The 26829-nt window shown below is 39.0% G+C and overlaps 1 protein-coding gene across 1 annotated transcript in view; it reads right to left on the bottom strand.

The window, feature by feature from the left end:
• The window catches only part of UBR3 (ubiquitin protein ligase E3 component n-recognin 3), a 204835-nt gene that overhangs the window by 97637 nt on the left and 80369 nt on the right, over positions 1-26829 (bottom strand). The window contains exons 19-23 of the mRNA XM_065412946.1: positions 17862-17958; positions 9378-9519; positions 4086-4190; positions 802-975; positions 489-521 (exon numbers count right to left, since the gene is read on the bottom strand). Coding sequence (XP_065269018.1) covers positions 489-521; positions 802-975; positions 4086-4190; positions 9378-9519; positions 17862-17958 — 551 coding nt within the window. The remainder of the gene's footprint in view (positions 1-488; positions 522-801; positions 976-4085; positions 4191-9377; positions 9520-17861; positions 17959-26829) is intronic.

Here is a 26829-nt window from a genome sequence, read left to right as displayed (position 1 = left end):
TTATTATTCCAGTTTGTAAAAATTAATTTTGCTTCCACAAAAACAAACCAATTTGCCATTAATCATTTCAAATACACTTTCTACATCACATTAATAGGTTAAGATTATTCAGATACGAGAAGCTAAACAACAGAACATTATTATATGTTAGTAACATTAGTTTGCCATCTGCAGTGGCAAAAACAAAACAAACAAAAAAAGGCACATATATAGTGAGCCCATATTTGCTCAAGTAGTAGGCCAGCAAAAAAAACATTTAATACCTTTGATAGATGGAAATTATTTTAAAAAACAAATTATGTCAAATTCTAAGTCATTCAAGTCTATTAGTCTATTATTTAAGAATGAGAGGCTGACAAAATGCATAGGTACTTGCAAAATAAAAAAAGTCTCAGAAATTAATGGATTGCACTGGAAGTTATGGTGAGCATAGTTAAAGCCATGTTGCCAGTTAAGGGCATTAGAATACAAACTGCACACAAATCTACCTCTCTTTGAAGGCTCTTAGACCGCCTTGGACTCTGGTAGGTTGGGCAGGGAGGAAAAAGAGGGTGGAATTAAAAACGGTCATTTGGAAAAAGGTATGTTTTGAAATAACTTCCACACTTTAGGAATAATCCTGCCACAGAAATAATGTAGGCGTACTGGTGAGGAAAAATACTCCTGAGAAACTTATAAAACTAATCAATATTAAGGTAAGTTAAATGGTCTTCAAAAAAAAAAAAAAATCAATACATTAGTTACATCTTTCTGGCATTCTTATTACAGAAGGCAAAAAACCTGGGATTTCTTTACACTTACTTGGGAAGAAGCTAAACCATCAGAGCTGGTACTTGCAGGTGGTTCTCTCTTTACTTCTGGAGCAGTCTCTGGTACTCTCACTCGAACATAGTTAATAAAGTGACGCATGTTAGACACCAAGTTATTATCTGGAAACCAACTGTCATGGCAACGTTCATGTTCACCAACAGAATCCTAGAGTAATAGCCATGAAAAACAAATCAATGGAAAAAACTTTGTGTAAATTTTATTTTTATATATATATTAGATAGATATTTCTTTTATAGACTATGATAAATAATGTTGCTTTTAGAACTGTACCAAAGCTGATTATTATCTCTGTAGTAAAAGGGAACCGTACACTGGAATATGTACCTCGGTAAAAATGATACAGATCTTCAAAAATGCTAGTGACAGACTGCTGGACTGAGAACCTCAAAAAATGTACAAAGATTATATTTTGTTCAAATATAAGCATCTATAAGTATATAAAAAGAGCACTCATGAGGAGGAAAGGAATTCTTCAGGGTAGAAAAAAGTGGTATGAACTGAGAGTAATGGGACAAAATTTCTAACTGTGAGCTCTAGTATCGGGTAAACTAATCTTCTAAGGCAGTGGTTCTCAAACTTTTGTAGTGGTGACCCCTTTCACATAGCAAGCCTCTGAGTGTGACCCCCCTTATAAATTAAAAACACTTTTTATATATTTAACACCTCAGTTTACAGGCCCTGTGCCTGGAGCTGAAGTCCTTGGACTACAGCTTTGGTCCCCACACCAGGGACTCGGGCTGGCTCAGGCTTTGATACCCCCTCCTGGGATCATGTAGTAATTTTATTGTCTGAAAGGGGTCACGGTGCAATGAAGTTTGAGAACCCCTGCATAGGTCAAATAGTCTTTCATTATGCTGCCATTATATATTTTTATCAAATATTGTCTCTTTCACCGGTATTCTAGATATCGTCATCTACAGTACTAATGTTTAATGACCTCAGTATTTTCAGTGCTGACAGTTACATGGGTAAAGGACAATGATTTCTCCAATGGTTACTAGGATTCCTCCATGAAAATTTCTCACTTAAACACACTAAACTGGATGCTGTTTTCAGTATTTTTCTAAATGGGTTGTTCAACTATACAAAAACTACGAGATGGTTTAAGATAACTGTTGTTCTGGAACTGTAATGCTGTCAAGTAAATTTGAGGAATGGTAACTTCCTCTCATCCACCACCACTTTATCTCCATTTTAAAAACAGTTTTTAAAAGTAGAGTTTCTGTCCTAAGTGCTTTCTCCTTTTTCATATAATGTTTCTTATTAAGCTATCCAAAATATAGCTTCACTTCAAAATTTCACTTCAAAATTATTTCCTTGTTTGCACATTACATTAAATAATGGAACAGTATGATTCTGGGAATAAAATTTGTTTGTTAAATTCATTAACAAAAACACTTAAGATTTTGCTTCCTTTATGTAATGTCTGGGGCCAAATTCTGCTCTCAGATATTCACAGATTTTAAAGGCAGAGAGATCATTGTGGTTAGCTAGTCTAACTACCTGCATAAAATAAGCCATAGAATTACACCTAGGAAACTGCTGTATCAAGCCCAATAACTTGTGATTGAACTACAGTCTGTCTTTAAGACAGACAACCAATCTTGATTTAAAGATTTCAGGTGATGGAGAATCCACCATATCCCTTGTTAAGTAGTTTCAACGATAAATGACCCTTAATGCTAAAAAAAACACACTTCACTTCCAGTCTGAACTTGTCAAGCTTCAACTTCCAGCCATTGGGAGTTATAGAAGCATTTTAAAGGAAATAATTTGATTCTAACTTTTTCAAAAGTCCATGGAAAATGGAAATTTTACCTTGGCCCCTGATCCTGCACGTTACTTTTTCCATCCACATGGAGTCTCACTGAGGCCAATGGACTCTGTGCAGGTACAGGGACCTGACCATGTGGAACAACCCGAATGGCTCTCAGCCTCCCTGTAAAGAATCCTCCCAGACGTGGGATACTCAATTTTAAAACTACTAAAAAAAAAAAAAAAAGGTATCTTTACTACGTTTCATTTGTGTAGCCTTCAGTTGGTGACTAAGCGTTGGTGTGAAGATTAATATTGTGCAATTGGACAGACCTACTCTAGCTTCATAGAACATGTAGGAGTTTTTGTTTGTTTTTAGCTAGCAGAATATTATTGATCGCCATGAATTCTCTGAATATCTCATTTTTAAGGGTTTTTTTGGTGCATACAGATAGGATTTAAAAACCTCTTTTCATCATTAAAAAGCCCAAACCTTAATAAGAGTTTGACCTTGTGGTTGTGACATACCTTTGCAGACCTGTTGTTGTGAATTCATTTGATAATTTTTGCAACTTTTATATTTTCTATAATTTTTGTAATGTGTAAGAATACTGAAAGTGAGAAGACCAATATGATTGCCTGTTCTCAAGTTGATATATTGGTTAAGAGATACTTGAAAGCTATTCTTTAAGTGAGCTTTATAGTCAGTTCATTTTCTATAAACATCTTCAAGCAATAATTTACTAAATATCAGCCAAAGCAACTGCACCACTCATGTTATGAACACAGAAGTCCATTAGCATTACACAGACCATTCCAGCATATGCACTACAAGATTTTAATTTAATTTTCACCACTGTATGCTACCTTATGATATTCAAAAATACATATTAATTTAAAACAAAAGTTAAGCAAAACACTCCTGAAGAAAGTTTATTAACTAGCTATTATTTATTTTCTCAAGATAATTTCCCCAGGAAATAGCCCAAATCTTAAGGAAGGGTCCTGAAATCCAAAAAAAATATTGGCTCAAGAGCCCCATCTTGTAAACCTAGCTTACACATGTAAATCCAATTGTAATTGCATACAAGTATGGACTGCATGATTAGGTGCCAAGTCTTCAGGTTAGACTACTAAAATGATATTATTTCATGAAGACCTGTTTAAAATAGGAGGAAACAAGAGAGAACTAATTCCAACACCAGCTAATTTCAGCAATTTGGCAATGTTCAATCACAGTCACATCAACAAATAATAAAGCCACTTAACTGCCTGCCTTGCTGTAACCTGAGACAGAAATATTAAGTAGCCTCAAACTGATCCCTGGTTATATGATAAAATGACTTAATCCTGTATCCCTAATCAAATTTTAAAATTCTCATGATTAAATTTGGTTTTAAAATCATGCCTACAGCTTCTTAATTTTATTGTTTAAAGAACATATATAAATAATACTTTCCTTATTAAAAAGGAAAAAAATAATCACATTTAACACTTACTTCTTCATCAGACTCCTGCTCTGGTGAATCTTCTAGTCCCAATTCGATCAAATACAAAACCATGCAAAGGACATGTTCTGACAAATTTTGATGATCCATCAAGATCTAGGGGGAAAAAATTATATTTGTAACTCAGAAGATGAGCATTTTGAGACCCTCATATGAAAAGTGCAAAGACAGCTGCCAAAGAAACTGAAGGAAGAGGTCTGTAACCTAAACTGAAAGATAAAGAAGATAACCAAGATTTTCTTTTGATGGGGGCAGATAAGGGGTTCGCGTAAGATTTGCTGCCCCAGAACATGAGCCTTTTTCCACTTACACCTGATAGCCCTTCCAAGTAAGCTCCTTCAGAGAAAATAGATGGATTTGAGACACCTGCTTGAAAATACCAAACCTTTTTCTTTGCATACTCTCAGGAGCCATACCTATTGAGAGTGGAAACCTGAGTGGGAATGCATTAAAAAGAGCAGTTAGACAGACAGTATGCCACATCAACACTTCTGTTGCCCAATTCTTTCATTCAGAATTTAAGCTCTGATTTTAAATACAAGTTTCTTGCTCTTAGAATCGTGAAGGAAGACTGCCAATGTGAACTGATTTAGTGCTATCCTATTGCATCTACAAGGAATGACAGTCTGAAACAATAGCTCTCAGATAGGTCAACTGCCCTATTCATCTTACTGGGATGTTTACTCTGAAGCACCCCAACAACTTAAACGTCATTCTTTTCCTCAAGAGAAAACTCTACATAGTTTCTAGACTCCAACCCAGTATCCATCTCCCAGTTTGCCTGACTCCTGAAAGGCTATAAAAACAAAAGATTTGGGATCTCCAAGTAGGTATCTCAAGTCCTCTTAACTTCCCTGAATGAGTCTGCTGGAAGGACATTTAAATGTAAACAGAGAATGACTGTTTTCCTTTCCCCCCCCCCTACAGTCCAGAAACTCCTTCCAGCAGAAGCCTATGAAGACTAAAACTCCTCAAGTTTACAAAGAAAAGGGGGCAAAGAGGGAAAAAAAGGGAAAATGAAAAACTAAGAAAGGCACAGTACCTGGCTCCTACCTTACTGTTCAGTACTCAGAGACAGAACTCTACCAGCAGGAGCCTTTCCCACAGCTTAGTACAAATAAAGTACCACAGACAGGCAGTTATTCTGCTCCCATTAAAATGCATTTTCTGCCTACTACCATGCACCCATCCAAACTCCCAGTGATAGTAAGAAAAAACAAAACATCAGAAATGTAAGGTTATACAGAAAACAAAAAAAACCTACCCACCAGATGCCTTTGTCACTCACGCATGCTCAGCTTATAGCAATGAGATGAGAACAACTCATGCAGTTGTTAATTGAGATCATGCACTCACAGTGCTGAGAGTCTGACTATTGACTTGTTGACCCTTGATCTATCAGAACCTTAGAAGATGAGAACCCCATCTAGGTTTCTTTTTATTAAGACATGGTTCGCATGACATTACAAACCCAATACTGGCTCACACTTCACTCCCTATTACTCATTCACCATACCCTTTGAATGCATTAAATGAGGGTACAGCAGAGATTCTACTCCCAGCCAGTCCTCACGTGCAGGAAAGGCTCCGCTAGAAAAACAAGACTATCCACCTCATCTGCAAATCAACAGACAATCCTAGAAACTCTATTCAACTACAGACTGCAAAGGCTTCTCAGAAGCACTGCTGGAAATGCTGAAATGACACGCTAGAGGAGTCTGCTACTGTACCTCATTTTTCTTGAATGCTTCGACATCAGTATAGATAACACCTTGATACTATTGCGCAAAATCTCCAACCCACTGTTAACGATGGGTCTTGTACAAGTTATTTCCACACAAGACAACTGGTCACACAACAGACTGGCTCCTTTGCCTGCACATCACTACCTCCTACGAGCAGTCTGCAGCAGAAGGGTCGTTCTGGATTTCTCATTGTTGCTGAACACACAGAGTAACAGCACCAAACATTACTTTTCTTCCATCTTCCACTAGCCAGAAGACTGAGCCCCAAGTTATCAAAGTGATCCAAAGCTTTGTGAGCTCCAGGCTGAGACTATTAAAATTCACTCTGCCTAGGTATGAGCAGTCCAATATTACAATAAAGCTTCCATTAGCCCACAATTCAATAGCTCACATCCTCAGCCACACCATCCACCAAAAACATATTATCCTCGTGCTCCACTCATTATACTGGCTCCCCACAGAAATTGGGCTGAAGGGCAAGGTCTCTGGGTTAACTTTCCAGGCTCCCCATGGAATTAACACAAGATACCTCAGAAAGTATTTCCCTTTTGAAGAGGCCTCCCTTGACAGTTATATTAACCAGGAACAACAAAGATGTCAAACTCAAAGGGAAAGCTCATGAGAGCAGAAAGCAGGGCTTTCTTGGCAACAGGACCAATTCCTAAGAACTCATTACCTAAGGAGATATGAATGACCACAAATTTCACTGTCTTCAAATTGAAGTGAAAAGCTCATTATTTGACTTAGCTTTCCCACAATTCCAGCTAAACAGAGCAAAGAAAAAAAAAGGGGGGGGGGGGAAGAGGTAGGAAATAGAACTAGGGGAAACAATAAATAAATGCAAACAAACAAAAAAAGCCCAACTGCCTTGGATGAAATATGGAGGAAAATTAGGCCACTAGCCTATTATGATCTTGGTTATCTCAGAGAGGTATTCAGATGTTTCAGTGATGGACACCATTATAAGAAGCCAGATAAGTGTCAAGACCAACCTGAGGATCTGAGCTCATTTTTTGAAGCACAGACTTGTTTTCCAGATCAGCTCCCACATTTGTGTTGACTTTGGTCTCTTACTTAAAAACCTCTGCTAAAGTACACAATCATTCAAATTGAGTTGATGGTGAAGAGTGGTGAGAGAATGAGACTACTGAAGAGCAAGTTTGTCTCTGGAATGCACCAACTTCATTATCAGAGAAATTTGAAGAACTTCAGCAAGTGCACTTTATGTACATTTGTTCAGCAAGAGGTGATAATCTTTTTCTTAATTATGTTCAGGTGAAAATATTGTTTAAATGGAAAAGACAAACATAGTTCCCTAATCCTCACTCTTTCTTTCCAGGCAAACATTATGGGTACATTAGGATTATGACCAAATCAAAAGGTCAGGTAAGCCTGGAAAAACATTAAGTCTGTTCAAGCATGATTTTCAGCATCTGGCAAACAGCTTCTCATCCTCTTCGCAGGTAAACATTAGTCATCACACTCCGCTGCTAAGGTCCTTGTCCATGTTTCATAACCTTATCAGAGGAGTCCAGATCATCCGGAATATTCTCTTTATCTACCAGGACTGTAAATGAGAGCTCCAATTTATATCCTTCTTCCTCACTGTGATCAGTTTTGAAGTAGCTATTTATGACCCTAAGAGAATAAGCAGGATTAGTAAATCCAGCTGACACTCTTTTTAAGAGCGTACAGACTAATGCAATTTCCAGAAGGTCCAAGGAGAGTACCAGCCAACTTCACTTTTCCCTGATGAGGAGCATATTCAAAAGACTTCAGAGATACATAAAAAAGCAGCCAAACAAAGCTTCTCAAAATAAATATAGTTAATTAATTAATGTAATTAATTAAAGAGATAGCTTAAGCTTTCGCCCTTATCAATTCGGGAAAAAAGAGTTCTTAAAAAAAACAACCACCATTTCTCATCCCCTGAAGAGGGAGAATTATTAGAGTCACAGCCAACAGAGGTCAGACGAGTAAATTCAGGAAGTCCTCTCCTCTGGCGAATCTTTTCAATCAAAGGGAAGAACAGTTGTAAGAACCCCCAATTTACAAGAAAAGGTGGAGGAGAAAGTAAACTAGAAGCCTGTCTATACTAAGCTCAAACAGATTGTGTTGCAATAAAGTTTAAAACAAGTTTTAAATACAGTTTAGTTGTGAATGGGCCAGATTATTTTATAAACATTTATAGCCCTGAGCTCCGCCAGAATGCCATTTTAAAATTTTTTATAACAAGAACTGTTTTGCACCCAGTCTGGTCTAGCTAGCTAAATGATGTTTGAACAGTTTTAAATGTATTCAGCAAACACAGTTTAACCTCACTGTGAATAGGTCTTGAGAGAACTGCATTCAAGACAGCATTCAAGACAGCATTAGCATGAAGACTGTTCCTACCTCTCCTGTTCCTACCAGTTTTCTGTCCCAGTTTCCACCCCAACAGGCTCTATGTCCCAATCTACTCTCCACCACCGTGGTCTGTTCTTGTCCCTTCTGCATTCCTATAAGGCAGCTTCTACACTGCCTGGATGTCAGCAAGGAAAGGCAATGAGAATACAGGAGATACAAGCTCTCAGTTCCAGTGCCTGGACCTGCACCTGCAACTGCAATTGCAGGGAAAGTCCTGATCACCCCTAGGGATCATGCTCAATGTGAATGAAATCTTTAGAGGCTTTAGCTGCCCACATTTACCAAGTATCTACTGAGCAGATGTGAACTGTGATTTTTCAAAGGCGTATAACTTGGCCAAATGTGGACGTATTTTCATAGGGATGCCAAAAGGCACATCCCTGACACTTCCTTGATAAATTTCAAGTCCCTGCTCAAAAGGATGGGGGGTACCAAAAGAAAAGGTTGCCAGATTTATTTATTTTTTTAAATCATGGGCATGACAATGTATTTTTCCTAGCCTCATTCTTAGAAATGTCTGAACTGTTTTAGCTGAAAATTTTCCAAATAAATTCAGCATGAGGCACACACGACATGTAAAATTTCAGCCTAAATGATAAAAGTTAGGCAAAGCCATAAACAAATGAAAACACTAATGGGGCACTAAAGTGTCAGGCAACCTTAACAACAGGTGGTGCTATTAGGATACCTGACTGCTAAGTAACATACATAATATATAACAGACAGTGACAAACACACAAAAATCATAGAACATGAACAAGGTCACAAAATAAATTACTGAACAAATTTAAATAATGTACATCTTTGAATTCATGCATTTATATTCCACTTCATTTTAAAATAGGAGCTACTAAAAAAAAAAAAACAGAACGAGGAAAATGAAAAATTTAAAAAGTAGAAAATGCTGTATTCTGATGTTACAACTCGACCTTCGTTTAATTAATAAACAATCATTCATTAATCAAAAACAAATGATTTTTTTCTCTAAAGAACAAAAGTATCAATATTTACATACATATGAACCTGAACACTGTAAATCAAGTGTAAGAAATCTACTTAATTTTAAGCACTCTTATTTTAAGATGAGAAAACAAAACTAGTTTTTTCTCATTATTCAGAACTACAACTGTACCTTGTAAAGAAGTGTGAACAGTACAATGTGCAAGGTTTTACAGTGCAAAAGCTTCATGAGACCTTTATAGCTTGGATGCAGTGGTGTTCGTTTCTTGTAGGGAGGCCAGGGGTTTCCAGGGAATTTTCCACTCTGCTTTAAACTGTTAAAATAAACATGACTAAAATTAAATGCTTCACTAATCAGAACTAAAATAATAGCTCTATTATAGACAGCACGAAATCAAAATATACAGGTTACTTATGTCTTAGGGTACTGACTGTTTCAAAGCATTATTTATGTTACATAACATTTTTCAAACTTGGGTGTCCATCTCTCTTTTATGAGCAATGGATTGACAAAGGTCACTCATTGTTATTACTGGGAGCCAGTGCCGGTGTAAATCCCATCTTGAATCATGAGGAGAATGGACCTGTACAAATCAATTGCAATGGATTCAAGAATGCTTGTTTCAGTCTTCCAAGGATCGTAAAAGAACAACAATTTGCAGAAATGTCTTCACCTCAGCAAAATCTGTTTTTCCATGTGGCTATAATTATAATATATATTAGCATGGACCAAAGTTTTCTAACTTGTGTGTCAAAAGTAAGGCACCTGCTTTTGACTTCTGAAAGTTAGACTACTTTATTTAGAGGTACTGAGCATCTGTAATACCCATTATTTAAATCTGAATTATCTTCAGTGGGAGCTGTGTTCCCTCAGCACTTCTGAAAAATCAGATTTGACTTTAGGTATCTATATTTGCAAATTTTGGCCTTGGTCTCTTCCCTCAGAACCCGATAAAAACCAATATTATCATGAAACCAAGATACACAATGTTCCAATACTGCACAAATTATATTTTTATGTACTGTATAAGCATCAATTTTTCAGAATATGCTAGTTTATGGGCCAGTTCCTCTCACCCACTTATTCCTCAGAAAATTATGATTCTTGTTGCCTGAGTCAAACATATACTTATCTATAGACAAGATGATACAACAGGACAATGTTTTTGTGTGTTTAAAAAAAAAACAGAAAAAGTATTTTTAATACACACGGTATATTTAACACCTTGTAAAAATTAAATTATTCATTGCGGTATGGAACATCCTCCCTGTATTTTTTAATTTTTTCCCAAATCTCTCCTGAAACCATACAATTTCTCCTTTGCTTATACCTTGTAATTTCTCTCCCTTTGCTATTGTGTCTCTTTATCATTGCAGAATTTAATTAGCTGATGGGGTCATGTGACTTTGTTTGAATGAAAAAGCCAGCAGCAGACTTCTGCATGTGCCTGCATCTGGACATCTGAAATCTGGGAAAGCCTCATAGAAAAGCCTTGCAGTTTTCAAGATCAGACATGAAGGCATTGATGAAAATTTCTGCTGAGACAATTTGATAGCTACACACTGGTAGTCTTATGTAGGTGGTGACAGGCATGTCTGTAAACACAGAAGTAGTGGAGGAGCACAATTCAGGGTAAAGTACATACAGTTGAATATCAGTGCAAGAGTAGTAACTAAGGGCAAGTACTCAGAGTGGCTAGCCATCCTGTGGCTCAAGCTGCTGCATTTATACTCTATTTTTAGCACACTAAGTCAATGGTGAAAAGGTGACGAGGACAGGGAGAAAAGGCAGACTGAAAAGAACAGGGGGGCTAGAACAGAATCCTGTTGGATTTCACAAGAGGAGCAGTCTAGACACAAAGTCCACTAAGGAAGTGGGCATTACAGGGAAGGGAGGGGCATGGCAGAGCTCAGCCCAATACTCAACTGGCATACTAGTTCTAATTTGCATGCAGCTGGATGGCTGTGAATTCAGAAGCCACAAATTGGTCCCTGCAGTCCCCTTGCCCTGCACGAGAGCAGAACTTGGTTGGAGTAGAGATTCTAATAAAAGAGGAAGAAAGTGGTGTTAGAAAGAGCTGAGGAAGAGGAAAAGGATGGGTGAATTAAAGCAGTAATGTAGAGAGCAAAAGTACGGAGAATGGAACAAAATGAGCAAATGAACTAGTAGATTTCTCGCACCTGGTCTGGGACAGGCTGGAAGGAATAGACAAGCCCAGACACTGAATTAAACCAGTAAAAGTAAAGAAGGCTCATATTCTCTCTTTCTGAAACTAACCTCCGTCAAAACTCATATACCAAGCAACCACTGTGCAAATGAAAGTGACCTGCATTTTTTCTTTTCAAATGCAGCAATTCTAAAATTACGTGTTGAATGCAAAAGTTACCCAGCCAACATTTTATACATCAAATTACATTTTTTTTAAAGTGTTAAAAGATGGGCTCCACCTACACCAAATCAGAACAAGATTGCTGGCGTATATAATTAAAAAGGTCATAGGGGAGTTTTTAAATTAAGGGCTGGAGGAAAGCCAACAAGGTGTGAAGGAGCACATAGTTTGGACAGAGACATCTCTTATGGGAGGATTTATTAAAAGGGGTATGCTAAATCCTAGTAAAGTAGAGAGGATAGAAGTTGATAGATACAGGTAGGAATCAAAGGGAAACAGTCAAATGACAGAGTCCCATTCAATTACATCTCATGAAGACAGACAACTAAATATTGGCAAATTTAATAAAGTGCGTGTGTACAAATGCTAGAAGTCTAAATACTAAGGGCCTGTCTACACATACAGCGCTGCAGAAGTGAAGCCGTACCGATGCAGCTGTAGCACTTAGTTAAGACACTACCTACGCCAACAGTGTAGGTACTTCACTTCCCAGAGAGGCGGTAGCTATGTTGATGGGAGAAGCCCTCCCATTGACACAGTGCTGTCTACACCAGGAGTTCAGTCGGTATACATATGTCGCTCAGGAGCGTGGATTTTCCACACCCCTGAGCGACGTAGTTATGCAGACGTAAGTGTATGGTGTAGAACGAACCTAAAATGGCTGAACTTGAGTGCCTGGTATTAAATGAGCATATTGTTATAATAGGCATCACAGAAACTTGGTGAAATGAAGATAATGAATGGGACATGATAATACCAGGATACAAAGTATACAGAATAAGTAGCACTACATGTGAAAGCAAGTATAAAATCAAGTATAGTAAAAATCTTAAATAAATCAAACTGTACCATAAAATCTCTATGGATAGAAATTCCATGCTTGAACAATAAGAGTATAGCAGCAGGAATATACTACTGACCACCTGACCAGGATGGTGATGGTGATTTTGAAATGCTCAGGGAGATTAGAGAGGCTAAAAAAAAAACAGAAAACCCAATAATAATGGGGGATTACAACTATCCCCATATTGACTGGAAACATGTCACCTCAGGATGGGATGCAGAGATAAAATTCTGAGACACATTAATGACTGCTTCTTGGAGCATCTAGTACTGGAACCCACAAGGGGAGGGAATGCTTGGTTTAGTCCTAAGTGGCACACAGGATCTCACCCAAAAGGTGAACATAGCTGAACTGCTTGGTAATAGTGACCATAATGTAATTAAATTTTACATTCTTGTAGGGGGAGGAATACCAAATAAACCCACCATAGTACTATTTAATTTCAGAAAGGGGAACTACACAAAAAGGAGGAAACTAGTTAAAGGAAAATTAAAAGAACAGTCACAAGAGTGAAATGCCTGCAAGCTGCATGGAAACTTTTTAAACACATCATAACTAAATGTACACCCCAAATAAATAAAAAACCCAGTAAGAGGATCAAAAAAAGCCACCATGGCTAAACAACAGAGTAAAAGAGGCATAGACAAAAAGTGATCCTTTAAAAATTGGAAGTCAAATCCAACTGAGGAAGATAGAAAGGAGCATAAACTCCGGCAAGCCAAGTGTAAAAGTATAATTAGGCAGACCAAAAAAGAATTTGAAGAGCAACTAACAAAAGACGAAAAAAAATTGCTGTTAGTTTTTGTAAGTAAATCAGAAGTGGGAAGCCTGCCAAACAATCAGTGGGGCCACTGGACAATCGAGGTGCCAAAGGAGTGCTCAAGGAAGACAAGGCCATTGTGGAGAAGCTAAATTAATTCTTTGTATAGGTCTTTACTGCAGAATATGTGAGGAAGATTCCCACATCTGAGCCATTCTGTTTCCCACATCTGAGACATTCTGTTTAGGTGACATATCTGAGGAACTGTCGCAGACTGAGGAGTCAATAGAGGTGGTTTTGGAACAAACTGATAAATTTAACAGTAATAAGTCACCAGGACTGAAGGGTATTCACTCAGGAGTTCTGAAGGAATTCAAATATGAAATTACAGAACTACTAACTGTGGTATGTAACCTATCGCTTAAATCAGTCTCTGTACCAAATGACTGGAGGATACGTAATGTAATGCCAATTTTTTTAAAAGGTTCTGGAGGCAATCCTGGCAATTACAAGCCCATAACATCAGTACCAGGAAAACTAATTGAAACTATAGTAAAGAACAGCATTATCAGACACATAGATGAACACAATATGTTGGGGAAGAATCAACACAACTTTGGTGAGCATGATTTCCATTTACAAATCTATTAGAATTCTTTGAGAGTGTCAACAAGCATGTGGACAAAGGTGATCCATAGTGTACTTGGACTTTCAGAAAACCTTTGACAAGGTCCCACACCAAAGGTTCCTAAGCAAAATAAGCAGTCATGTGATAAGAGGGGAAGTCTCATTCCAGTGGAGTACCAGAGTCGACCGGAGAGCGCTCTGCAGTCAATTTAGCGGGTCTAGTGAAGATTTATCTTGTCTTGTCTTGTTTACCCTTATCCCTGGTAAGTGTAGACATGGTCTAAGACTGGGATCTCACTAAACTGGGTGACTGGGCAACAAAATGGCAGATGAAGTTTAAAACAAACAAAAGGAGGTATTTCTTCACACAACACAAAGCCAACCTGTGGAACTTGTTACCAGGGGATGTTGTAAAAACCAAAAGTATAACTGGGTTCAAAAAAGAATTAGATAAAATTCATGGATGATAGGTTCACCAATGGTTATTAGCCAAAATGGTCAGGGATGCAATCCTACGCTCTGGTTGTCCCTAAACCTCTGACTGTCAGAAACTGGGATTGGACAGGGGATTGATCACTTGATAATTGCCCTGTTCTGTTCATTCCCCTGAAGCATCTAGCGCTGGACAATGTCAGAAGACAGGATACTGAGGTAGATGGATCACTGGTCTGACCTAGGATGGCCGTTCTTATGTTCTTAAGAACATTAAAGTTGCAAATTCGAGCACTCAACAGTTAGGCACTGTACAGACATACAACAAAAACGGCAAAGTGCCCCAAAGAGTTTACAATCTGTGTTTATATTGAAAAAAGAGGTTGCTACAAGAATCATAGGGATACGAGAGTACTCAGCTGAGGCTATTTTAAATTTATGCAAGTTTTTAAGTACTTATTTTGTACTCCAATAAACGTTAAAAAAAAACAGCAAGTCACCTCTATGATCCTGTCCCCTTCTCTCAGGCTGGTGTAATACCCAAACATCTAGGAGTGAAGGACAGAGTGGTAACCTAAGACTGAATTTCCTTGCTTCTCAGAACTTTTATTTATTTTAAGGTATTATTTTGTCTCTGTTTAATTCAGCATCTGTCTACTACAGTGCACCTATATAAATAAAAGGCAAAGTTATGATCTCGGACAATTTCAATATACAGAATACTGTAATATTTTATTATGCAAATGTAGGAAAAGTAAAGTGAAGACAAGTTTATTTTTCCAAGCATTTTCTAAGCTGGCCTCTAAAAACGCATTACTCAATTAGTTCAAGAATAAAAGGTTATGTACTTGTTCAAGCTGATCATTGTGACTTGTCATTTCAAAAACATTAACAGAACAATCTAAACTCAAAGAAAAATGTCAGCATTACTTCATGAAAACTCAGGGCTTGATTTTTAAAGAGTTATATGTATTACCGAAAGTACACCATTACGTATACAACTACGTGCCCAATTTTCATGTACGTACCCTAACTATGCATGCAAACCAGATGCTGGTACATTTCAGTGGCCACATGGATACAAAACTGACCATGTATGTGTAGTCATGTTAAATGCATGATATTATACAACTTGTTTGAAAAAAATCAAGCTCAGCATCTCTTACTAATGCTCATTCTCTGACTAACAAAATCAGAGACTTCTCAAACTTTTACTCTAGATTAAGAAACAAGGAAAGATGCTTTCATCCTGACAAAATGCGCTTAGTGTTATTGAACTGAAGTTTAATTTACCCCGTCACTTTCAAAGTCTTCAAATTATTTAGTTTACTGATCTGAGAATTTCCCCTCCCCTCACCAACAAAATTAGTCTCCAATCATGCAATATGGTATACTTATGACACATAAAATATATGGTGTTCCAATACAGAATATGTCAGCAAAAGGGAGTAACTAGTTAACCGGAAGAAGACTTTCAATCAGTATAAATGGATAAAAACAACCTGAGATATTTTAGCTATATAAAATCTAATGCAATGCATGGATTATGAAAAGCAATATTTTCCAAAAATAATTATTCTTCAAGCCAGAAAAGATGTTTATATTACACACATTACATATGATGCAATCAAAATAGCAAAAATTATAGGTTTTAAATTAGGATGCAGGTGTTGTCACATGTCTGCTTCTTTATAAGACAAAATTAATAAAAGCAGCAAAATTACTTTGCCTTTATCTTTGTGAGGTCCCAAATCATTATTAAAGTCATTTAAGATCATCCCCTCTTTTTCTATCCTCATATGAGTAACCTTACATCAAGATCATAATCCTGCCTTCATAACAACGCAGGGTGTTGTCAATGAAATTATTACACAAAATCAGCATTTAAACAACTTCTCTGCAGGATCAAGATAGAGGTGAAGCTAAGGATTTCCTCCCTCACAGCCTGTTTAAACACATCTCTTTGCTAACAGGCAAAAGGAATTATAAAAACATATGATGGGTAAATAGAGAAACATAAAAAGCTCCACCCCATCCAAGATTCGATTTCAAGAGTCACTTGTATGAGAAGCAGCAAAGAGTCCTGTGGCACCTTATAGACTAACAGACGTATAGGAGCATGAGCTTTCGTGGATGAATACCCACTTTGTCGGATGCATGTAGTGGAAATTTCCAGGGGCAGGTATAAATATGCAAGCAAGAGTGAGTAAGGCTAGAGAAATTGTATGAGAAGAAACACATTTCAGAGTTTTAAATACAGCCACAGGCAGGAATTCATCAGATGCTCTTTCACCTACATCCAGTGCATACACAGGCATATGTATGCCTAGTGGTGCAAGGATGCATGTGTAGAGCAAATCCAAAATGAAGGCCAGGACTTCTAATCTATTGGTCTCAAAAAGTCTTCTACAGTTTATTCCAAAGGTCTGATACACTCCCACCACCAGTTAACAAAAAGAAAGGTCACATTTTCACATCTATGATGTAGCCAGAGGACTATATGTCAGAACCATGAATAAGGCAACACGCACACACTCAGGGTTCCGATGCTTCAGTCTCTTGATTACTATTACCCCTTACTCAGCATTACATTGTAGCTGAGTTCTCTATTCTGCTTCCTCTCATGCCTAAAAGTAATTTGCATTGATGTAAGATCATCTATCCGAAGGCCTCAAAACACTTCATTATTAACAATGGATTACACCTTGCAATCCCCTGTGTTATGTCCATTATTATTAATATTTTTATTGTGATTGGGCCCATCGATCCCAGTTAGGATAAGCACCCCTTTGGGCTAAAAAGCACTGTACAGACAGATATGAAGATGCAGTCTTTACCCTGAAGATCTTATATATTCAAGCAGAAAAGAAACAAACAGTGATAAAGACAACATGTAAGAAAAGATCTAAAGGTAAAAGGGACCAACAAGATTTTATAGTTTGCTTTGTACTCCCCCCACACACACACCAAACGATCCCATTTGTCATGTTCCTCTGTACCAGATATGGACTGGCTACCCAGCTTGCTTATACACACCAGATGTGATCATCATAAGATCCTTTAATGCTCTGCCAGGTATGGCTGGGGTTCATTTAAATAAGATACTTTACACACCGTGTCTACCATTTACAATATTGACATTATCACCTTGTCTTTGAAGTTCAGTACGTATCAGTCTGTTAAGTGTCTCTGAATCATACTGGTTTTCTAATTACATGACATAAACTCATAACAACTTGGTCATCTGGCTGTCCACTAGTTGCAACCACTGGCTGTGGTCAGTTTGGAATACTTTAGTCTTCTTCATGGGCATAGTTTGTGGGGACTGGAGGAGGTATTGCCCCCCAAACTGCAAGTCTCAATCAGGTGTGGAACCTGGGGTTAAGTTGATTTGAGGGAGGATGGTAGATTAAAATCATAAGAATCCAGACACTGTCTGTCAATTTATAATTATTTGTTGAAAGTCAAATTTGAGGCCTAAAAATATTGATAATGTCCTTTTAACTACATAATGACATAGCATGCCAATGAATACCCATAAAATAAAGACCCTGTACAATATGCAGTATTCTGTTCTTATACTACTGAGTATGATCAACTTACAATGCTGTATATCTGTCCATTGCAGATTGCACATCTCTACGGTAAACTGTACGAAGAATTACCATGACTGGGTCAAATTCTTTATCCCAGATATCAGCTGTTGTTTAAACAAACAAAAAAAAGCAAGCATAAGTTAACATTAACTTCTAAACACTATAAATTATTCCAGATTGTTTTGTTAATTAGCTTACAGGAGGCACATGTATTTTATATAATTTTTTAATTTTCTAAATTGTCTTCAGCAGCAGACAATGTAGCTTAGTTTCTTACTTTTTCATACATCAGTGCATATCTTCACTATTAAAGATATTTTTGCTCAGTTACACAATAAAAATTAAAAAGTAAGAGCATTTCAGGCAATAGATATCTTTCACTAAGCAGCTTGACTTCAATACCTTATAGAATTTCATTTATTTTTGTATAATACCTTACAAAAATACTTGTATGATGCCTCTAAAATGACAACTGACAATAAAAGAAAAACTGGATTTATAAAGCATCATTCAAAAATTATTTTAAAGCCCTGAATAACAGCAGTGTTTCCTTAGTTGCAGTTCACATCCCCACTTTTTCATATTCATGATATTTTGCTTTATTTTGAACTCTTTTAGGAAAAGATAGCATTTGGTAAATACAGCCAGCCATGGAAATAAGAGGTAATGAACATGAGGTAGTTAATGGTTGGATGACATTTAGGGGTTGTCTACACCAGGGAGAGGGGCAAATGGAGGGGTGTTAAACTGGATTAAGTCAAAATAATCCAGTTTGAAAATACTCGTGTATGCACAACACAATTTATTGTAGTGCACTGACTCCGCATTTATGGCAAACTCTGGAGTCATCTTTCAAAGTGAACTAACTTTGCTGGAAATCAAGTTAGTACAGTCCATTGTTCATGTGCATGCAATGCTGTTGCAAACTACTTTGGCACTCTTCCAACAGCTGCCCCACACTGCTTTGCAGGTGACCATTACTGACCTGTTTACCTGTGTGTCCTCCCCTGCTCTGGGGTCAAGTTAAACAGATGTCCCGCCATTTATCAACTGGCACACAACCAGAATTTGTCCTTTTGCTCATGGATTCCAATTTCTCACCATAGCTACAATAATACTCCAGAAGCCCCACGACATGCCTCAAGCAGCTACTTGGAGCTGCACCAAAAACCTGGATCTTGTCACCATCTTGGGAGAAGTGCTGGGGCAGGAAGTTCTTGTAACAGCCACCAGAATAAAGACCTATTTTTGCAGACACTGCTAGACAAATGTCTGCGAGGAGCCAAGACCAGATGCCAAACAGTACTAGATAAAGAGCAAGTAGCTCGGGAGGACCTACATTAAAACAAGGGATGACAGGAAAAAATCTGGCCAGGGACATGCAACTTGTCAACTTCTTGAGATACTGGATAGGATTTTACATAACGATACAACCTAGAAACTTGTGGAGCCCGCTGCCCACTCACCCCTCCACTCCCTCAAGGATGACCAGCAAAACCAGCAAAATTCATCGGATGATGAGCACGAGGAGATCCATAAAGAGATCATCCCAGAAAGCCAGGATCTGTTCAAGACTCAGGATCCTGATACAGAAGATAGGAGAGCCAGATTCCCGACTTGCAATAATCAACCTCGATTCCCAGGCAGCAATGCAGACCAGGACTGAGGAGGCTGATCCTATCGGATTGTAAGTCTTTTAATAATTTTTTAGATAATTTAATATTAAAGTTTTAATTCATTATTGTTATTATTGTTGTTGTTATACAGCCTTGGTAGCCTGTGTTCCGGTGCTCCATGGCCACAGTCAGTGTAGGCAGATGTGAGCTAGAAGCCTTTCTGAGTCCGAGGTCTCCACCTCCCTCCCTTAGTCCATGCTGTCTGTTTGGTGCCCCACATACCTTTCCAAGACAGCAGCTACTCTGGTTGGGCAACTCGCCTCCTTCTCATACTAAAGCCCCAACTACTGACAGTTTTCAGGCCCACACTATGGAAGGGACGTGTCCATGTATCTATTTTCCTTTCCCCTTCCCTCAGCTGTCCTGCCTGGAGAACGCCCACTCCACACACCCCAAATCCAGTTTGCCACCACAAAACGGCAGCTGGCAGCATGGCGCAGCTGCAATCTCTATTCTACCCTCCCTCCTGCAGTAGATTCAAATAAGGAAAACATTCTTGTGTGTGAAATGCAAAAGTTTATTGAGATAGTGATTACAGGAAAAGAAGTTTGGTTAGTGTTCTGACTTTACACAAGATAGACATCGACACTGCATGCCTATAAGGCCACAAACGGTACAGCTCCCTGCTGACGTACAAATGTCCTGTAACACCATTCTCAGTGATAAGAGTGAATCTTCACGTAATCAGTGCAGAAAGCTAGCTATTTTTCACTGCACTTTCAACATGTCTGCAGGGCAGATAAAGCAAAATCTAAGGCTGAGAGATTGTTGTTCGGCAATTATAAAGAATAGCTGCACGGCCTTCTCCCCAGGGTAGTTCGCAACTCCCTTCCTCACCTATAGCACTTCTGGGGGAGAATCATCTTGGCGAATAACTTCACAGTGTATCTTGCTGGTCTGCCCTTTGCCTTTTTCAGTAAGAACATTCTCTGCCCACTAATCACCCATCTCAGTGAAATGTCATCCAAAGTCAGGACAGCCAAAAGGGGATGTAGAGGGGATTACTATACAACTCCCCCGTTAACTCCTCCAACACCATGTAAGCACCTCCAAGACACACAAATACTGCAAAGGCAGATCAGGAACATAATTCCCAACAGCATCTCCGTATCAGGAACATATTCCCAAACACACATACTCTCCCTCAGCCTCCAAGGCACAACTGCAAAGCCAAACAGTATATACTTGTCATAAATATAAAGGGAAGGGTAACAACTTTTATGTATGCGAGTACCGACCAGACCCTTTGTCTCTAGGACACTGAAAATCAATCAGGTTCTTTAAGGAAGAACTTTATTTAAAGAAAAAGTAAAAGAATCACACCTGCAAAATCAGGATGGAAGGTAACTTTACAAGGTAATAAAAAGATTTAAACACTGAGGATTCCCCTCTAGGCTCAGCTTCAAAGTTACAAAAAACAGGAATAAAACTCACTCTTAGCATAGGGAAAATTCACAAGCTAAAACAAAAGATAATCTAATGCATTTCCTTGCCTCTACTTACAATTTCTGTAATTTTAGATGTATCATTTCAGGTATATTTTCAGGATATATTTACCTGCTTGGTCTCTCTCTCCGTCCAGAAAGGGAACAAACAAAGAGAGCACAAACAAAACCTCACCTCCTCCCAGATTTGAAAGTATCTTCTTTCCTTTTTGGTCCTTTTGGTCAGGTGCCAACCAGGTTATTTGAGCTTCTTAACCCCTTACAGGTAAAGTGATTCTGTACCTCTGGCCAGGAGGAATTTTATGTTACTGCATACATAAAGATTGTTACCCTTCCCTTTATATTTATGACAATACTGCAAAGCCAAAAATCCCAATGCATGCATCACTTACCATCTCCAAGATTCCCTCCCGCCTGGAAAGAATCTCAGGGATGGTAAAGCCAGAAATATGTGCGAAAAAATTGCTATCACATTCTCCCTAGAACATAACCATAACCGCTTGTTATGAACAAATACCCGCACAGCTATGGCACCCTGCATTGGCCAGACCATTAAGGACAGGGATTTTATCAATGGCGGAGGGCTGGCAAACCTGAGCGAGAGAAAACTGAAAACTTGTGATAAAATGTTCATGGACATCATTTCAGAATCCATGCCCCCCACCCTCCACCAAAAAAATCCCACCCCCACATCACCACACCACGAGAAATCCAGAGAGGTGGAGGCAGAGGGCTGTGTCTGACGACGGGAATGGAATCCAAAAAGAAGATTTCCAGGGAGATTGTTGCAGTGGCAAAGGACCGCATGACAGTTATCAGGGAAAGCACTGTTGTGGCCAATGACAGTATGGAAAAAAAGATAGTGAGATGCAGAGGCAACACCTGGAGGCAATTCAAAGCCAAGATGCCCTGTTGCAATGCACGCTACTACTAAGGCAGCAGGCAATGCAGTACTGCAAACCAACACCCAGCCACGTTATACAGCCCCTACAACAGGGGTTCTCAACCTTTTTCTTTCTGAAGGCCCTCCCCAACGTGTTATAAAAACTCTACAGCCCAGCTATGCCACAACTACTGTTTTTCTGCATATAAAAGCCAGGCCAGCATTAGGGGGTAGCAAGCAGGGCAATTGCCCAGGGCCTCACGCAACAGGGGGCATCGTGAAGCTAAGTTGCTCAGTCTTTGGCTTTAGCCCCACGTGGTGGGGTTTGGGGCCATGGGCTACAGTCCTGTGTGGCGGGCATTTGGCTTTCTGCCCTGGGTCCTAGCGAGTCTAATGCCGGTCATGCTTGGTGGATTCCCTAAAACCTGCTCACAGCCCCCCAGGTGGCCACAGACACCTGGTTGAGAACCACTGCCCTACAACACAGGCCTCTGGGAACAACTCCTCCTCCCCGCTGTACACCTGCAGCACTGCTCCCAGAAGCCATTCCCCAGCTCGGGGCACTGAGAACAGTGGCACCTGGGACCCCAGCTCCTTTGAGCCTTCTACGGCCCCTAGTAATTTTGAGCTTCAGCGCTCAACACCAGAGGTGCAACAAACAAGAAGAGGCAGAGCCAAGCCATATACTTGCCTGTGACTTCAAGCTTCTTAATCGTTGAGTTGACTCCTGCCTGTTGCACTTCCCTGTTTTGTTTCATTACTCTTTTAAGAAAGGGCTCTTTGTTTTTAATATAGTGTTTCATAATTCAAAAAAACATTGTTTCATTTTCGTTTCAGTTGAAGATTCATTTCTGTTTGTTACTCACAGATTATTTAATAATAAAAACCTTTAAAATTTCATTTATAAGAAGTCAACAGCTCATTTTTCACAGAAAATAATTAAGTTTGTACTAATTCATAAGGCTTTACAAAGACATGGAGGCAAAGACACAAGGTACAAGACACACTGCCACAGCATTGCATTTCCACTGCCATAAAAAAAACACTGAGCTGCACAAAAAACTTCCAGCCCTTCCCCCCTCCGCTGGTTAACAGCTGGATGTACAGCTGCACAATTTCAGGTCTAAAGACTCAAATTAATTGCAGTACACATCCTGATGATATTGCCCCAGCTGTTTACATTTTGTATTGGACACCTTGCTGGCTGCTCAACTACTGAGCAAGTCTCTGCACGTCAGCTTCCCACTCCTCACTAAGGCTTTCTCCTTTACTCTCACAAATATTGTGCCAAATACAACACGCTGCTATAATCTTTGGGACTTTTTTTCTGCTGCTTCCAACCTATTCCACAAAAAGCGCCTTCTCCCCTACAAACAACCAAATGCACACTCCACTACCATTCTGCAACTACTGAGGCAGCAGTTAAACAGTTCCTTCCTTCTATCCAATTAGCTTGTGAATGGCTTAATTAACCAGGGGAGCAGAGGATAAACTGGGTCTCTCAAGATAACCGGAGCAATGTCCACCCCATTAATGTCCATAGCATCCCCAGGGACAAGTCCATTGAAGTAAACAGAGCTGAGTTCCAAAAGATCCTGGGGTCATGGACCCTCCCAGACCACCCAGCATTTCTGTCCATAAGTTTGCCATGATGGTGACAAGCCCTTGGAGCACCACAGAGAAATACCCTTTTCTGTTTATGAATTCTGGTGCCTGGTTGGGAGGGAGGGGACAAATAATAAGCATGTGGCTCCCATCAACTGTCCCAATCAGCTTGGGAATTCCATGTGTGCAAAGCTGTCAATAACCATTGCAACATTATTTTTTCCATGGCATCACACGCCGGCATGACAGTGGTAGATCTTTCCATGCCAAGTTGGTTTGCTACAGACTGGAAGCATTCAGTGGTGGTCACCTTACAGATGGCAATTGTGTCCCACTTACTCATGGGTATGGGCACGGCACGTTGCTAGACTGCCGCTGTAGTTAGCTCAGTACACACATCCAGAAAGGTTGCCTTCCCCATCCTGAAATTCTCTCACCACTGCTGGTCATCTCAGGTCTGCAGAACAGTTCTTCCCTACCAATCCGTGCTAGTTTCTAAAGCCCAGAAATGGTGCTGCATGCTGTGAAACTGCTCAAGGAAACAGTCCTCTATCATCAGTTGCCTGTTGTCATCGACTGCTTTGTCCGTGTCCTGGTTCCACCACCACTGAAGCCCCTCCTAGTCTCCTGCTACCTGTTTGATGATGCAGCAGGCAAAGTTCCACGCCAAATTCATGCTGCTTTGAATACTGAAATACATCACAAGCAGCCTCTATGTATTCAAGTATAAGCTGCGCGGAGCATTGTTGGAGCCATGCTGGCCGACAGCAATTAGAAAATGGTGCTAGCCCACCCATAAAGGAAGTACAGGGGGGAGACAGATGAATCATTGGTTGGTTGGTTTTTAACAATTTGAACTAACCTGGCTTCTGCTACTTCTGCTTCTGCCACAATGCACAGTGAGAAAAATCCCAGAATTTCACACTGTTGAGCAGCAAAGCAAAGGAACATCATATCCTCTGGAAATGTTACACCCTCCATTCGCAGCAACTGTCGACGTGTGTACACAACAATGCACTTTGACATAGGACACACCGTCCCATGCAATTACTGTGACTTGCATACTGCCAAAAGCTCTGGATTAAACACCTCGTGTAGACAAGCCCTTGGTTACAAAGTACTGTGATTAATATACTTATAAACTTATCATTCTTAATTCAATCCACCCAACAATTCAGTTTCTTTTCTTACATTTGTGATCAATCATTTTGAAATTGGACTTAATTTTCTAACTAACATTTACAGCTCTCACCTTATTTCTGGAGAAGATTAGCATTATGCGGTACCAAACCCAGCACATTCTTAAACATTACTTTTCTCTTTTCAACTTGGTATCTTAAAAGCCAGGGTAGGCATTAATTTAAAGAGCAGCTGCCAGTAGAGGAGTAAGTCTAAATAGCAGTGTAAATCAACAAAGCATGTCCTTTTAAACAAGTTTAGATTTTTCTAAATGTCACCATAAATCTTTTTTAAAAGATTTCTAACCTAACCCCAGATTTAGTTTATTCATTTCATATAAAATTTTAAGCAACTACCACTTTAACATAGCTACGTGAAAGCAGCATTCAATGATTAAATTACTACCACAGTAAAAACATGCAGAAATCAAATGCATAGAATTTTAGCTCCACCAGGCCCAACACAGAAGAGTTTAACACACTGTAGCATTCCTTAAAACTATGACTGGCAAAAATTATTTTTGATGTTCTAGCATAATATGAGAAGACTAGTGTCCCACACACACACACGCAGAGTTCGTCTATTAATCTTCACATATTATTGGGAGAATACAGGATATAGTTTATTCTGCACAGAGTAGACAAACAAGACGTGGACAACTTTGCCATTTGCAATACTGTTTATTTTAAACTGTTTTATTTTGATAACTACAAAAATATGAGGGGCTAAATTCAGCCCTAGCTAAATGGGTACAACTCACTACTGACACCAATGGATGTCAAAGATGTCCGATTATGCTAGGACTGATTTTGGCCAATGGGTATTCAGTCCCTTTACTGTTGGCAAAATTTACCCTTGTTAATGGCTTAACTGGGATTTAAATATTAGTGGGCACTTTCTGCAGGTCCACTATACTTAGATGAATTTCACTCTATTTAGACCTTAACTACCATTGCTGTTAAAGGACGTTAACTGCATGCATCCCAGAGGAAAATATAACACTAAATGCCTATAGCAAAATTCAACCTTGTAATAAGTGACAATGCATACAATACAATGACAAACAACAATCAGTGTGACGGACAAGATCAAGCAATATTTTTAACTTGAATGTTCCTTTAAGAAATGTGCTCTCTCCTTTGGGTCCCCTGAAGTCCTACAGATGATGCCCTCTAAGCACAGTTGTACAGCGATGGATGTATGGTTATCAGGTTAAGGAGTTAGTATTAGGGAACAGGTCATTGTTTGAGTTTTAATTCTTTTTAAAATGTACATACAGGAAACAGTTTGGGGATTTTGCAGAAAGAGTCTCAAAGTAGCAAAGCACATAAATATTTTTAAACTGCAGCAGGCCATAACACAGAACTGTAGTATTGACTGTGGATTTTCATCATTCCTTCTGGGATCCTATGCTTTCATTTTACAGATGGCTTAGTAGACACATGCAAAACCATACAAGCTCTCATTCTTGCAAGAGCCCTGTAATTTGTTGCTACTTAAAAAAGAGACTCTGCACAGTTTCATAAGTAACCTCAACTCCCACTGCTATAATCCTTTAATCTTCCACCAAGAACACACTCCAAATGGTCCAACAGAGCTAGAAAGGGAACACACCAACCAACAATCTAACTAGTTCCGATAGGTTGACTTTTTCCCATCTTTGGTATATACTGCCACCCAAAAGAGACAGAGTATTAAATATCTAGATAGTGCTCTGTCAACTGTCTCAATTGTACGTATTAAACAGGACTTTTTCAAAGGTGATACATAGGTCTGGTACAGCTAATATGTACCAAAGTGAAAGACTCATCACTTTGCCCTCACTCTCAGAGCTGGTCGAGAATTTTTTCAATGAAATGTTTTGTTTTCTGCCTGATTCAAAACAATGAACTGAACCTATATTTCCCCCATCCCAGGTGAGTGCCCTAACCAGTGGGCTATAGAGTCAGTATCTGTCTCATTCTGGTCCAAATAATATTTTATTTAAACAAAGTTGAAGATTGCCAACAGGAGAGATTGAGAAAGACCCATCCCAGACTAACCAAGTGGTTAGGGCATTCACATGGGATGTGGGAGATGTATGTTCAAGTCCTTGCTCTGAATCAGACACTTCCACTTCCCAGGTCACTGCCCCAAGCACTGGGCTATTAGCTATTCTGGGATATCCCTCTCTGGATTTTTGTGAAA

This window comes from Emys orbicularis, chromosome 11, assembly GCF_028017835.1.
Source record: "Emys orbicularis isolate rEmyOrb1 chromosome 11, rEmyOrb1.hap1, whole genome shotgun sequence".
NCBI lineage: Eukaryota > Metazoa > Chordata > Testudines > Emydidae > Emys > Emys orbicularis.
Note: the sequence above shows the minus strand (reverse complement) of the source record. Positions and strands in the feature narration are given on the sequence as shown.